Source organism: Apis cerana, linkage group LG2 (genome assembly GCF_029169275.1).
Source record: "Apis cerana isolate GH-2021 linkage group LG2, AcerK_1.0, whole genome shotgun sequence".
Classification (NCBI taxonomy): domain Eukaryota; kingdom Metazoa; phylum Arthropoda; class Insecta; order Hymenoptera; family Apidae; genus Apis; species Apis cerana.
Window position 1 is genome coordinate 12,529,141 of NC_083853.1, and position 15,160 is coordinate 12,544,300.

The 15,160-nt window shown below is 43.7% G+C and overlaps 1 protein-coding gene and 1 non-coding gene across 2 annotated transcripts; one reads left to right on the forward strand and one right to left on the reverse strand.

Annotated features, from left to right (window-relative positions):
- Positions 1-1,357: 1,357 nt before the first annotated feature.
- LOC108002744 (GS homeobox 1-like) lies at positions 1,358-3,095 on the forward strand. The gene is made up of 2 exons (XM_017064574.3): positions 1,358-2,107; positions 2,195-3,095. The coding sequence occupies exons 1-2, from the start codon at positions 1,843-1,845 to the stop codon at positions 2,923-2,925; spliced, it is 996 nt and encodes a 331-aa protein (XP_016920063.1). The 5' UTR covers positions 1,358-1,842; the 3' UTR covers positions 2,926-3,095.
- Positions 3,096-8,498: 5,403 nt separating this feature from the next.
- Trnap-ugg (transfer RNA proline (anticodon UGG)) lies at positions 8,499-8,570 on the reverse strand. Its single transcript has one exon. It is a non-coding gene; the product is annotated as a tRNA-Pro (tRNA).
- Positions 8,571-15,160: the final 6,590 nt, after the last annotated feature.

Genomic DNA, 15,160 nt, shown 5'->3' on the forward strand with positions numbered 1-15,160 from the left:
CTGGAACCTGGCCTCCCGTTTTCATCGATCGTCCAAGAGTTTAAGAGTTTGCATAACCGGGATCGTTAAAATTCTCGGTCGTGGAATAGGGAACTGAGCGATAGTCCTGCTTTAAAATTCTTGGCGTATCGATGGTTTGACAAATATTTATTTATTTGTCTTCGATTCTTCCGGTTGATACGCGAGCGAGGCCGTTCAAAGATATATACGGAATAATTTAACGACAAATGCGTGGAAACGAAATTAAAGTACTCGGGAATTAAACGGGAGAGAGGAATGGTTGAAAACGGCTGAAGGATTTTTCCAGAGTTCGTAGGATTATTATTATTATTCGTTTGATATTATTCATCTAATAAAAGCAGCGGCAAACTTTATCGGAAACGTGGATCGTGGAATCCAGATGCTTTCTGGAATGGAAATTGTTCGATGGAAGAAAGGGAGGAAGAAAAAAAGCTGCTCGTTCCTCGGATTCGATTTGGATCTTTCGAGTTATTGAATATCGATGCCGAAACACTTTTCTCTACGTTCCTATGTAGAGAAACGCGAGATGAATTCCTAAGAATTTTCTTTTTTTTTTTCCCTCTCCTCCGCTTAATCGAATCCTCCACTTCACTTTTCGACACGATGCTTTCAACCAAATTATTTATCACCCTTTCCTTTATTACTCTCCTTCCTTTCCCTTTCTCTTGAAATGTAAACCGATCGAAATGTAAACCGTTTCGTACGAAGGAGGAAGCGCGCGAAGGAACCGAAATTAAGGAACGTTACCTGGAAAATTTTCCCTTCGTGAATGTTTCCACTGATTGCCGTAAAACATTCTCCAATTTCACCCTCGAGGAAACCACTAATGACGCTTCCTTTAGTCACGTTGGATTACCACCGTGCCGTCTCCTCCTCCTTCATCTTATCTCGATTGGCCGAGCAGATTCTTCGACACGTTTTACGCGAAGAAATAACGAACGACGAAAACATCGCTCTTATTATTCCTATCATTATAGAAAAAACAGTTAACTCAAACAAAGAAACGAAGAAACAAACAAACGCGATATTCACTTTAACCGAACCCCACGCATCCCTGAACGTGTATCCTCCGGATTTCGCGCGTGTTTCCGCTAATTTAAAATCATACTTCAAAATCATTGCGAGGAACGAATGCGGCCGAGAATAATAAGGAGACGTCGCGGGAGAGGAGGGTTGGAGCGTGCGGCGCAGGCCAATAATAGTGGAAAGATGGGAGTATACGGGAGTGTATAAAGTTTCCGGACGTATTAGCCACCCGTCGAATTAGCGTTGCGAGAAAATGCCCTACTCGGTGTCGATCCCAGGGGAGGCGATCCGTTTGGTCCCCGCGCGCGTTTAGGGTGAATCGAAAAGGGGGGCACCCTCGAGAAAAGGGCGGGGCCCTGTACAAAAGGGGGCCCCAAGGAAACCAACCCCTGGGTGGAGTTAGCAACCCCCGTCTTTATATATATATCTCGAGCGCTGCTTTGCCGGGGTGCAGAGGACGGTTTACCATCGAACCGCGAGCATCTCTGAGTTTCTTTATTTTAAAAACCTTCCCGCGAATCTTTCTCACCTTTGCCGTCCATTCTCTCGTCGTTCGTCCTGGTTCGAACGATAAGATTGGAAAAGTAGAAGAGAAATTATAAGAAAAGTGACATCGGATGTGAGTCGGAGCAGAGAGTTCGTGCGGAACGACGGTTCAGTGGCTTCGGGATCGTTTAGTGTTTCAATTCGAGGAGTCGAAATCGTAGGATCTCGGGGAGGAGAACTCGAAAACTCTTGGAAAGTTTCGTGACTTCGGTCGTTTTACGTGTGAATCGAACGGATAAATTAAACGGTATGTCGCGAAGTTTCCTCGTGGACTCGTTGATCGGGAACAACTCGCCACCCGCCTACCCTTTGCCGTATTACGGCAATCAGTTGCCCAGCTACATGTTCAACTTCTTCAACCTTGGGTTGGGCTATCAGCCGATAAGGCCGGTGCCGAGGCCACCCGCGATGCCCGTTCCGCTCCCGATCAGCCCGCCCGCTTTGGGCAATTTACGCCCGATGCCTGGCCACAGCCCTCCATCCCCTTTAAACACCTCTGCGAGCAGACTTTCCGGTAAATCGCTTCTCTCCTCTCCGATCTATTCGCCAAAAGTCGAACGGATCTTCTTCGATCTCACCACCAATTTTATTATCTGTGCAGACGTTTCAGCGGCAGGAGAATCGCCGTCGCGCAACAGCACCCCGACGCCGCCCCCCAAGTCGCCCAATTCCATCAATAACAGCTCGAAGAGGATCCGAACCGCGTTCACCAGTACCCAATTGTTGGAGCTGGAGCGGGAATTCGCCTCGAACATGTACCTGTCCCGGCTCAGGAGAATAGAGATAGCGACGAATCTGAGATTGTCGGAGAAGCAGGTGAAGATATGGTTCCAAAATCGCAGGGTGAAGTACAAGAAGGAGGATCTCCCCTCGGGCCAGAGCCAGAAATGCTGTTGTCTTCGTACGTGCGGGAAGAGGAAGGAGGGTACGTGCGGTGACGAGTCGTCGAGTCGGAAATGCGAGCAGGAGGACGAGAGGTCGATCGCGAGGAACGCGAAGACGGACAAAATGGACGCGATTGGCAACGAGGAAACGTCGAGCGTCGAAATGCCGGATCGTTTCGACCGCTCTTTCCCGGACAACTCGAAACGATTTCTACGGGAGACGGAGGAGGGATTAAACGTCGCGGGGGTGATCGGTTACGAGAGGGACGTTCACGGTTTGCCGAAGAGGAGGTTGGACGGCGACGGGGCCGAGGAGGAAACGGACGACAAAAAGAGGCGGGTCGATGGGTCGCTTTATCAAAACGCGATTCGAGACACTTCTGTCGCGCCTGTGTTCAGGGGTATAGGATGCACCAAGCACACCGTGGAGAGGATCGTTAATTCGTAGAAAATGAGATCGGAACAAGGATTCGCGTTGTATCGTTCGTTATTGTGTATGCGATCTACGTAAGTCTTGTAAATATTGTATATAATAATATTTTTGTACGATAGCAAGAGAAGAAAAACGCTGTATACGAGGAAAAAAATAAAATGATTGAAATTGATCATTGAAATTTATCTCGATGCGTTTCCATGCTTCGAATATCCTCGTTAATGGAGTATTACGTTCTGTAATGTATCGCTATTACTTTTTGTCAGGATAAATAACGTCTTATGACGTATCCCTCGTTATATACGGTACGCGATTGATGGTGTAATTTCATTATAAATTTATTTCACGATAATTTCCCAATTTGAAACGATAATAAATAGCAATCGTACGTAAAATACGCGTTAATTTAGAAGTTTACGAAAGAATTACGCGCATTGAACGAGCGGCGATAAATATTTCATAATGTGAAACGAGATAATTCGTGCCAATTTCGTCGTATCGTCGCGTTATTGCTTTGGCCGCAGCGGTCAATCGTACGATTATACGATTATATCGATTTCCCTATTATAAAAATTATCATCGAAAGAAAATGATCAACGCTAGTTTGCACAGCACAACGTACTAATTATTTATACCTATCAAAAAAAATTGAAAAATGGATCGAAACGTTTATAGATCTTCGTGCAAAAAAAAAGCGTTTCCCTTCCTACAACGCATTGGCGGAATTCGAGCGAAAGGTCGTCCATTCCGAACAAATAATAAAATCGGAAACAAATTTTCAATTTTCAACCGGGGGATCTGTAAAAATTCACGGGCTACGATATTTTGGATTATTCGTGATAAATGAAACACGGATACGAATGGAACGAGTTAACGATCATTAATTACTAAATATGGATACGTGAAACGGGATCGTCGTTGGGAATCAATTATCCCGTCCATTTTCCAATTGTTAGCCGCGATTACAAAACGGATTAAAAGAGCGAGAAAAATTGGACGAAGAATGAAAGAAGAAGAGGAGGAGGAGGAGGAGGCAGCAAAGGTGGCAAGGAACGTAGAAAAGAATCGGCGATGAACGGGCGCGTCATTGTCGACGTGAAATCGGGTGTGATGCCGTAAATCCTGGAAATTTGTCAAGAGGCCCCCACTTTGGGCCAAATTTAAGGTAAAACGTAGTTAATGGCGTTAAGGAGCGGCGACGACGACGAGGACGACGACAATGGGCGGAGGCACTCTCGCATCCTCGTCGATCGACAATGGGACACTTGTGAGCTCCTCGCGCTGCGGGTGAGCGAACGAATGAAAACCGGCTGTCTTTTTTTTCCGCCACCAGGTTCCAGGTCCCATTCACGAATTCGAGGTTTCGTACTCGGGGGCCTCATTCATCCGCGGCCAAGAACGAGCGACCGTTTAAGGGAAAAAGTCGGAATCAAAAAATTCAGTCAGCTCGCGCGCCTCGCTTTCCTTTCCCTCTTTCTTTTTTTCTAGGGGGAGAGGAAAGCGGTGGTTTCAAAGGATCGGTTTCCTCTTTGATTCACCGGTTCGCTTTCGAGTTAGCTTGCCGCTCAATGTTTTTAACGTTATTTTACGTAACATCGATGCAACTCGAATCGATCGAGTTTTCGTTCCTCCATGGGAGGAAGGAAGATAAAAGGTTCGGAGAAGAAGTTGATCGGAATCGCGGAGGGAAATATCCCTATTTCGCGGTACGCGTAACGATCGAAACACTCTGTTCGTGTTTCGTTTGTTTGATTCGGGGCACAAAGGGAATTGTTTTTCCTTCCTCGCGCGCCAAGGTAAGAGATGAAAGGGGTGTGTACATCAACGTAGTTGTAATCACATTATCGCTTTGGCATGCAGCGAATTTCGTCTCGTTCTCGAAAATACGATTTTCTCCAGGCGCAATCTACTTACTTAACTTACTCTCCCTCCTGCGAAACAACGACGCGACGCTCGTGATCAACAGATCGTGACACATTATCTCCGCGAATGGTAAACTTTGAAATAAAGATTACTTTCCGCAACTTTCTCTCGTCAATTTTTCTCTTTTGGTCTTATTTTTTTTCTCCTCTTCCTCTTCTATTTCTTCTGATCATTCAAACAGAGCAGATTTCCATTTCGATCGTGGAGCGAGCTGTTCGAATTCGAGCGAATTTCAGGGCAAATGATTCTGCGACTGGCGATGGCCGGAGCGGCAATTCAATTTTCCGGACCCTCAGGCGTGTACAGGCCTCGTCATTCGCCTCAAATTCAATCCGATCCTAATGCACGATATGCAGATACCAGAGAAGCAAGCTCCTTTATTACGAATCTATCTCGATCAAAGTTTCAAAGTCGACTAGATAGACGACTAGAAACGAAAATCAAAACGGACAAATTTTAAGAAAGGCGAAGAATTAAGGAGGAATCTTTCGTGACCCAACTGAAAACCCAAGTGAAAATTAATCCTCGATTGGAATATCGCGTTGAAGAGGGAAACGTAGCCTCGTCGGCGTTTATTACGCGCTGTTGATTACTATCGGAATTGTAATTACGTTTATAACCGTATCGATGCGCCGCATCGAAAGAAATGATATTGGAATCGATTTCGAAATCGTTTCCGTCTCGAAAATCGGATCATTCGAGCCACGTTGAGTTGAAGCGAGAGAAAGTTGTTGGGGAAACACGTTGCGCGTTTCGTTGGATCGCGCGTACGAACGAGTCGCGTGGAGAAAAACTGCTTTCGGGAAGGGAAACCGCAACGGTTCTCGCGCGTGGAAACGAGGGAGAGACGGCGGGGCGTGGAGGAGAGAGAAAGAGAGAGAAAGAGAGCGAAAGAGGAGGAGGAGAGAGGAGAGTGGAGGGATTAGAAAGGGAAGGAAAGAGGACGAAGGGGGGAAGCGAGGCTTTCCGGTTCCGGAGCGCTAATTCATTTCATCTTATGCGCAGTGAAGAGGCGCTCGATCAAAGTTGAAAAGAGTGAGCGCGACAGCACTCGAGTAGCGGAATGGCGGGGGTTGCTCTCGTCGAAGGGGAAGCACTCCGGGTGATGGTGGTGACACGACGAAAGAGTAGAACGACGGCCACGGCTCGACTCGGCTCGGGCACTCGAAAGTTGAAACCGTTTTCTCGTGTTTGCCATTGCGGAGGGACAATGGCGAGGCGCGGTTTCAACGGTGAATGCAGGGAATCCCTTTTTAACGTTGTCGCACCACGAGTACCGTAACGAATTTTTTCTTCCTCACAAAGGGCGCGCCTCTTCTCCGCGATACGCGGACAGAATTCCACCCGTCCTGGAATAACGCTCGCGCTCGCTTTGGAATTTATTCGACGCGAGCCTGATACTGAATTTTGAATACCTGAACCAGCCATTATACGGGGATTAATGCCTCTTCCTCGTCCTCTCGTATCCCCCTTGGATTTTTATCATTTTCCAGTGGAAGCGTATATAACGTAGCCAACGACTAAGTTCTAATTTCTCTCTTCTTTCTTGGGAGAATCGTTAAAATATTTACCCTCGTTAAACTCGATTTCCTTCCTATCCGTGATGGACACGCGACGAGTAACGAAAAGACTTCGAAAAGTGTTCTTTCATCCACGTTATTTTCCTGGTATATTTCACCGGGTCCGGATTAAAACTCGTATCACGTCTCACGAGTGAACGAATACGAATCTTTACAAAGAACGAATTATTATGGATGGTTGGCGCGCTCACGCGCGCTCCATTTTGTCCCCTCCTTTCGTCCCTTCGTCTTGACGAAGGCATTTCGCCGCCTTACGACGATGACGGTGCACAAAACCTAAACGTTTTAGGGAAACGTGAAGACGAACGGCGCAGCTTTCTCATTGTGAGGCGGCCGCATTGTCCGATCGACTGCACTCGCCAACAACGTAAGTCACCGCAGCTACGCGCACTGTCCTCGACCAATGACACGAGAATAATTCCGCTGCACCGCCCACAACAACGCAACACGGGGGACTCTTTTACCTGAATTCGATGATATTCAATTCGAGAAGTTGTCATCGATGGAAAGCAATTTCAATTCGAATTGAAAAAAAGCATCGTAAAATCATCCTCCCAAGTCGTCGACGTTTGTCTTTTATCCCAGTTGATAATTAATCCTTCGCCCCAGTTATTACAATGTTATTCTACTTTTCCTGTTATTGTTATTAGCGGAGGGGAATTTCATCTACGAGAGAGAGAATTTGTTCAACTCCGACAAGCGGGGATCCGTGGAAAAGCGTCAAGTTTTGGGAGGTGACCCGGTTTCCCTCCGGTTTCTAGAGAAGAATAATAGAGACACGGTTCCGACGAGTCATTAGGGGATCGTTACACGTGGCAGGTGCCTTATCGCTCTCCTCGAGCGCCGTTTGATTTTCTTATTAAACCGTGAACCACGCGTGTCCCACGCATCTGCCTTCGTCTAATTCTGCCACGCAACTTTCAGGAAATTAAGCTTCGTCCGTTCGATTTTTAACCGTAAAACGTGCGTGGCCGAGCGCGACGATCATCCTGGCATCGAAGAGTTAACGTTGTCAATTCCACGAAAATGGAAAGGAAAAATAGAAAAAGTTGAAATCAAAATTTAATGACATTTTAATTCTTAGTAAAATGTATAAATATTACTAAAAGAAACAGAAGGAGAATAAATTTTGAATTTTCGAGGTTTCAGATTCGAATTCGATTCATGTTTAAAGATCGTTTGTAATAATATCAGAGTGGATCGACGTAATATTTCCACTTGTTTCTTTTGAAATTCGTCCTTTCGATTCTGTTTGTTACGATCCGCTTTGTATCTATACGAGAAACTCGAATAGAAATTCTATCCTTTAGGAAGAGAGGATGCAAACGAGACGTCTCATCCTTTTTCATTTTAATCGTAAGTAGAAATAGATGTGCAAATGGTTCCTACATATATATATATATATATATATATATATATATATATATATATATATATGGTTTGGAGATGAATGTTTGAAAGTTACGGGATAATGAAATAATAAAATTGTAGAAATGCAAATGAGCATCTGCCGTAGTGAATGATATACGAGGCAGGCTGCTCGTAATTGTTTACGAGCCTCCTCGTGGTTGGTTTGTACGCGATGATACGCGAAATATTCGCAAATTGTTACGAATGCTCGACGCGTCTAAATTTTATGCGTAATAAATGTAACGTATGCGAAGAGACCGATGCAATTCCGTTGCACATATATATATATAATTTCGCGAATACACGCAGAGAACAAATATTTTTAAAACTAATTTATATTTAAAAAAAAAAATAATTATTAAATAAATTATTCTTTCCGTTTCCTATTTTTTCTCCTCTTTATTTAACATTCGCACGTGATTCGAATGTGAAATAATTCAATTTGAGAATGGTCGCAAAACAATCCATGTTAAATTAAAAGCACGAATCAACTTGATGGAAATAATGAAAATTCATTCGCGTGACTTTTTTAACGTACTCTTTGACCGTAAAAAAAAAAAAACTTGTACTTTTAATTCGTATAAAATGTAATCGTATTACGTTTGGCGGAAGGGATAGCACCAGTAAAAAAAAAAAAATACATCGGTCCAGTGAAAGGGGAGGAGAAAAAAAAACGGGCTCAGCCGGGATTTGAACCCGGGACCTCTCGCACCCAAAGCGAGAATCATACCCCTAGACCACTGAGCCTGTTGTGGAAAGTCTCACTTATTACGGCATGTAACCGGTTGCCGTAACACAATTTCGCGGTTTGAAGATTAAATTAATCTGAACGTTGATTGTGATGTTTCGCGTTATGAAATGAACTCTCTGCATCGATCGATCTTTTAATAATCGTAATTAAAATCGGAGCTTTGACGTGTAATTTCAATTTCTCTGCGGTTAAACGTAGATACCTGTGCATATATATGTATATATAAATGAAACACGAGTAATATCGAAACAATTATTTGATTAATATTATAATTAACATTTCTACCGATCATCCGTATTATTTGATAATATTTAAATATACACGTATATTTGATTGATTAATCCTTTACACGAAGATTAGGCGTAAAAACAGAGAGAAAGTCGTGAATGAAAATTCGAAGCTCGCAGACAATGTACAGTATATGTAGCATATACGAAAGCTTCTTTTCAAATTCGAGAAGATATTCTGACGCGCTTAGCAACGAGTAACGGTGCAATGAACTTTCGAGTAAATATATACTTTCAGCGCGTTTTATATCGCATCGTGTCGACAATCGCACGTATCAAGTGTCCGATAATCTTTTTTACACTCTTTTGCACAAGTCGATACATCATTGCCAGATCTATTCTTCTTATAAAATCTTATCGGAATCGAATTGATAATTGAATATCGCGATCGAATAATTTGATTAAGATCTATCTTTAAGATGTACCTCGTATTTTTCCTTTTCTTTTTTTTTTTCCACTTTTAATTTCATCGTTATCGCGATATTCCCTATATTTAATCGAATAAGTGGATGAAACATTGGTGGGAACTGTTCGATGCTTCAATTTCTTAAGAAACTAGGTCGAAACGATTGCGAAACGAAATTGCGAAGAGCGGAACTCTGTTTCGAGATTAATAGCGAGATCGTAAAGTCTGCCCTATTTGTCATAATTAGCACCATGAAACAGCCACTTAATTTCCATCTCCCCTTTCGTGAAAGAACATTCTCTCTTTTGTATCATTCGCGGTGATGATACAAAAAAAAAGGAAAAGGAAAAAAACGCGCGTGTATTGTGCGTGGCCACGTGATGACGAACCAACGCGAGAACAGGCTACGAACCCGACTAGCAACCCGTGTACAGCTGGTCACGAAGGGGTCGGGAGATTTGTAGTCGTTCCATGATTACACACCGCCTCGCCGAGGCAGAATCTAATCCAACCAGAGACTCCGCTGAATCCGTAGTTGTCTCGATCCCGATAGAGACGGAGGCAATCGAGAAACCTAGAGATACAATACCTGTGAGAACGAGGACTGCTACTACTACTACCATCCTGAGAGAAATGAGACCTTCGTTGAATTTTCTCTGGATCTCTCCATCGATTCGCCATTCCTTCTTTCGCTTTCTTCGCGCAATATAGAAATAATAGAAGAAACGGCGTTTCCTTCCATTGCGAAGATTGTTCCTAGACTATTGTATCCAAGTATCAATCCAAGTATCGATTTCCGGGATGAACTGCGAGAAATTCGAGAGATGAAAAAATTACAGTCATGCAACCTTTGTAATCTCTCTAAGAAGGCAAGAAAACTCGTTTCGATCGCTCTCTTAACGAGTGACCACCTTTTAACGTCACTTTAACAGGTTCAGATACCGATCTACCGACGCTCTTCCCTCTGGAGGTGGAGGAGAGTAGGGACACAGTTTTTCACGCGATGATTCCCGAATCGGAAATTTGATCGAGGTCCACGATTTGGAGAGGAAAAAAAAAGCGGAGGAGAGGCGACAGCTCGGTCGATTCCGTTCCAGGATCGAAGACGAGGAACAACCTGTCCTTAAATCTCGTCGAGTCATCGCGCTAATCCTTATTTAACCCTCCCCCCCTCGGTTTATCGGCACGATCGAGCAGCGGGATTAACTTAACCGTTTCGACAACAATGGGGCGCACGAGAAGACACCACTTAGCCCAGCTACACCTTCCTCGTAACCCAACGGTATCTCTCGATCGAAGGCTGGCACCGGTACCGAGAATCGCCTGTAAAGTTGTCAGTCCTCGTGTCCAGATACGTGTCAGCGGAGGAGCCGTTCTGTAATGGAAATCGAGTAAGGAATGCAATTAGCGGGGAACATCGGGCATACGAAAGCGACAATTAGTGGTGACACGCTTGACAAGCCGCCGGTACTTAGACAATGCGATAATAATGATCGTTATCGGAATGATCGTTAATATAGGGACAATATCTTCTCCGTGTACCGTGTGTCGATACCGTGTATTAATTAATCGGTGATATTCGATCGCTCGATTTCATTGTTGCAAAGTTTTTTTCAAAATTGAATCGCCTGTTTCATTTTTGTTTTTTTTTTTTTTGGAGAAATGATGGAGTAGCCGTGATCGATTGGAGGTTAAGAATGAATCGACGAATAGCAATAGCACTATCCCTCGTAATTATCACTCGCGGTGGCGAAAATCGTCAACGTTGAAATCGTTTCGAGATTAATTAAGCCATTCGCGTCCGTTCGAAAGTTCTGTTTCATTTTTGTTTTTCCTTTTTTTGAAGAAATGACGAGTATCGATTGGAGGTTAAGAATGGATCAACGAATAATCGCGAAAGTCGTTAAATCGTTTCGAGATTAATTAAACGAACCATTCGCGTCCGTTCGCTGGAACGTGAAAACGCGCGGGAACGTCGCCGTGTTTCAAATGACGGCCCGTTAATGAGGGATTTGCATAACATTAGCCACCCTTCGACGCCGAATTAACGTCCCTCTTCGACGGTGACATAATAGCGGGACAATGAGCTTCGACAGTGCGGAGGGTTGCGTTAACCGATGCTATAAAAAATCGTGCCCACTTATGCCTATGCTAATTTTATCCGCTGGCGTGACCAATCGGTCCGTTGTATCGACCAAATGTGCCATCCTCGAGACAAGAGTTAATTGGTTAAGGATTGCAACGTACAATTGCCGGCAATCAAACCTATTTTTTTTATTTCTATAGATACTATTAATAGATTCGAATAAGCGAGTTTTAATTCTTAAGTTAAAGATTTAATAAGGGGACAGTTATAAGCGATATAAGAGAAAGTAGTTCGATTTCTTTTCTTTTTTTCCTTTCTTTCTCTTCCCATTAAAGTCCTAATTAAAAGTTGAAAATGGCAATGTTAACTCGATAGCTGAAAAAAGTTTTTGGTCCAATTGCGTGTTAAGTTTGAACTGGCGCTGGGTTTGAAAGCATCGACCAGAGGCATGATTTTGTTTATTTCTTTCCCGTTTATTTGGTCGTTCCTTTCCCGCGAAACCAGAGAGGCAATTTAATTAGCTCAGGACCATCCGTTGAATTCATCTTTCTCGAAAATAAAACCACAACCGTAGCCTCAACGTCACGACGCCCATACAATTACGCTTCTCTTCTTGACTTTCGTTTCTTTTTTTCTTTTTTCCACTTTCCATTCAAAGCTTGGCTACCGCTGATAAATTCCCAGATAATAATCACGCCTCTCCTCCATTCTCTTTTCCTCTCTTTCGCGAGAAACGTCGAGTTCCTTGAAAAAAATCTCGTTGTCCACGAGTGTTCACCTGGAAGAAACGAGAGATAAAATCGTGGCGGTTCAAAAGCGCATTCGAGTGCAAGCGCGCGAACATGTGACGGACATATAAATTGGAGATTCGATTAAACTTTAAATTCGGTTTTTGATCCATTTCCATCCGGTGCATCTCGAATTTTTCTTTGTTCGAACACGTGCCGCAGATTTTTTGAAAATTTTCCCTTCTATCTCCTACATTCTCCAATTGATCATTATATTTATATTACCAAATTTTTGGAAGAAACCAATCAGAAACGTAAACAAGCAAGTGACAGCAATGGTCGTCGTCCACTACTCTATGTTCGTTCATTAGCCTCGCGTTTCCTTTGTACCGCGTTCGTACGTTTCAACCACCGATAACCCCAAACGTTATCCTGTTTATTAATCGCCCTGGAAGACAGTATTATATCGCCGGCTGTTCGTTCCCCGCAAAGGGACAAAGCTGAAGGCACGCGTGATTTACAGCACGATGCAAGTTCCGTGCGATTATTTCGACACGAGTTTCAAAATGGTGACGACGACGATCGATAATTTCGCTGTCCGTCGCTTGTAAATTGTTTCCTCCGCCAAATTCCTGGCCGTGTATCGCCAAACTTTTTTGATTTCCTCGGGGACGAACGCGTACGATTTCTATCCAGTTGAAGAAAGTACGGTTGGCGAAAATTTGAATACAAGACAAGTTTAGAGCGAACGAAGAATAGAGAGCGAAGAAACGATTTTGAGTTTACTTGAAAACTCGCGCTCTCTCAATTTTCCTAGTATCGTTGGACAAAAATTTAACAATTTCCTCTTAACATCTCGAACTCGTTTCTGTTATCGTCGTTTAGGGGTTATTTGGCGCGGTGTCGCGTATACATGCCGCCTCCTCATAACGCCACTGTTTATCGTAGATTGCTTTGCTCCTGATAGCTTATCGCGTAGCTAAGACGGGAGGAGGCCCGGGTCTAGCGGCGAAACGATGGTCGATCGACCTATTTCCCTCGGCTCGTGGGGTCGGAAGGTTGTCTCGCAAGGTCGCGCGCCTTTCCACCGAATTCAAGTTAAAGGAAACGCTTTAAGACCTGCTCGAGTCTCGTCTTAAAGACGCCTTCGATTTTGGATCATACATCGATTTCGTGTATGCTCGTATCGCGACACGATGTACGCGCGTAGCAAGATTTTTCAATTCCTATTCTTCTTTTCTTTTTATCGACTCTCCAAACGAATTATCGATCCGACAAATTTTCGATCGACAGGTTTTTCCAAGGTCACTCTCCCCAAAATCAGGGAGAGAAGATTTCACGTACGACGGTGCTATTTGTTGCGAAGCGAGTCTTTCCCATCTGTGGAACGGGACGTACAATGGAACAATGGCGGGAAGAGAAAAGGGTCTGATTTCCTCGAGGCACATTCTTATTTACGCGGTTAATTTAATACGACAAAGAGGGAGTTTGTGTAACGCGTCCTTCCATTCTTCGAAATTACCTCGAAAGGCAGGGTCTCGTCGAATCGATACGAGATCGTGGCGCGTGTACGTGTACGAGAAACGTGCGTGTCTGGGCCAGGTAGCCCAGCTGGAATTCGCGGCATCGTGATTCTTCCGCATCGCGTGTAAGTGGATCACTCGTGAATCGCTTAAGCAAATGCCGTGGCGGTACGAATTAACGACGAGCCAGCTCTCCTCGATCGCCCGATTTTCTTTTCAACGCGAGCCACTCCAAGTCAAGGAGTCCACTTAATTAACGGTCGCCCCTTCCTCTCTCCACGTCTTTTAACAGCATTGTTACATGTGACGTGTGTTTACGGATGGGGGTACACCGCGTTTGAGGGTTCCATTCCGACGATTCGAGCTGGCAAGTGAACCGTTAAAGCCCAAGTGCCTCTCGTTCTCTCTCTTCGTTCTCTCTCTTTTATGCAAACGAGACGCGGGCCGAATATGCATCGAGTGTGCAATTCACCTTCGCCGTGTACGAGCATTCTCGAGTTTAATCGATATCGAGACGTTTAGCCAAGAATTGCTCCACGGAATTGTTCGCTCGTTCGAATTATTCGTAATACGTTTCGTAATACGGACGGTTTAATTTATCGTCGAGACGATGGAAATGGAAGAAATCGAAGATGAAAACCGAGTATGCGAGAAAAATTCCGATCCTACTTCTTTTTCACCGCGGGACACTGGTCGCTTTTTAAACGTCTCGTTGAATCGGATGCGGATTGATACGAATCGAAAGACATGATATCCGACGAATTAACTCGGTTCGATCCCTCGGGGGATACTTTTATCCCTCTCGTGGATTAATTTAACTTGTTTAATCTTCTCGGGATACGGAAATGAAATTTTACAGACACGTTTATCTTGAATTACGGGATAAATATTTAAATGATAATTTTCCTTGATTACGTCGACGCAGAAAGAAACGTACTTAAAATATCTTGTAGACATTTTTCTCCCGTTACCAATTGTAACAATCTGCGATGATTTATGAATACAGACATTCGAGTATAAATATAACGCAAAAGGGACGAAATGATCTCTTATTAATATTTTCTATGGTACTCTTTCCTCGTAGAATTAAACGTATATACTTGTACAATAAATGTTAAAATATATTTCTCAGCAAGCTTCTTATGATCCTTTGACTGCTTCTCCACTCCATTATAACGAGAAAATTAAACTTTTAACTTATGCGGGATATTTTTATCCCGAGTATCTTTTATGTACAATCAAATTGAGAGAAAATTGTGGCGGCCGTTTAAAGGGGAAAGAAAGAAAGAAAGAAAAACGCGGAGCGAGAAAATTCCTCGATGATGGATCGCATAACGAACTTTCCAAGACGCCAAAAATTATATAAAATTTAATTCATCAGGGCCAAGTTGTAACTTTTTTAAGTGGCCATCGCGTCTCTTTCGAACGACAACCCTCTCCCTCGATCGCGAAATGTAGTTAAACGTAGCTTCTTGAGTACAGGCGTAACCCAATAAAAGCGTGGTGGCGACGAGAGGGTCAGCTTTTCCATGCCAGCCAACCGTCACGGGAGTTCT

Coding starts and splice junctions, on each gene's coding strand:
- LOC108002744 (XM_017064574.3), top strand. CDS start 1,843: ATGTCGCGAAGTTTCCTCGTGGACTCGTTGATCGGGAACAACTCGCCA. Junction 2,108..2,194: donor CTCTGCGAGCAGACTTTCCG/GTAAATCGCTTC, acceptor TTATCTGTGCAG/ACGTTTCAGCGGCAGGAGAA.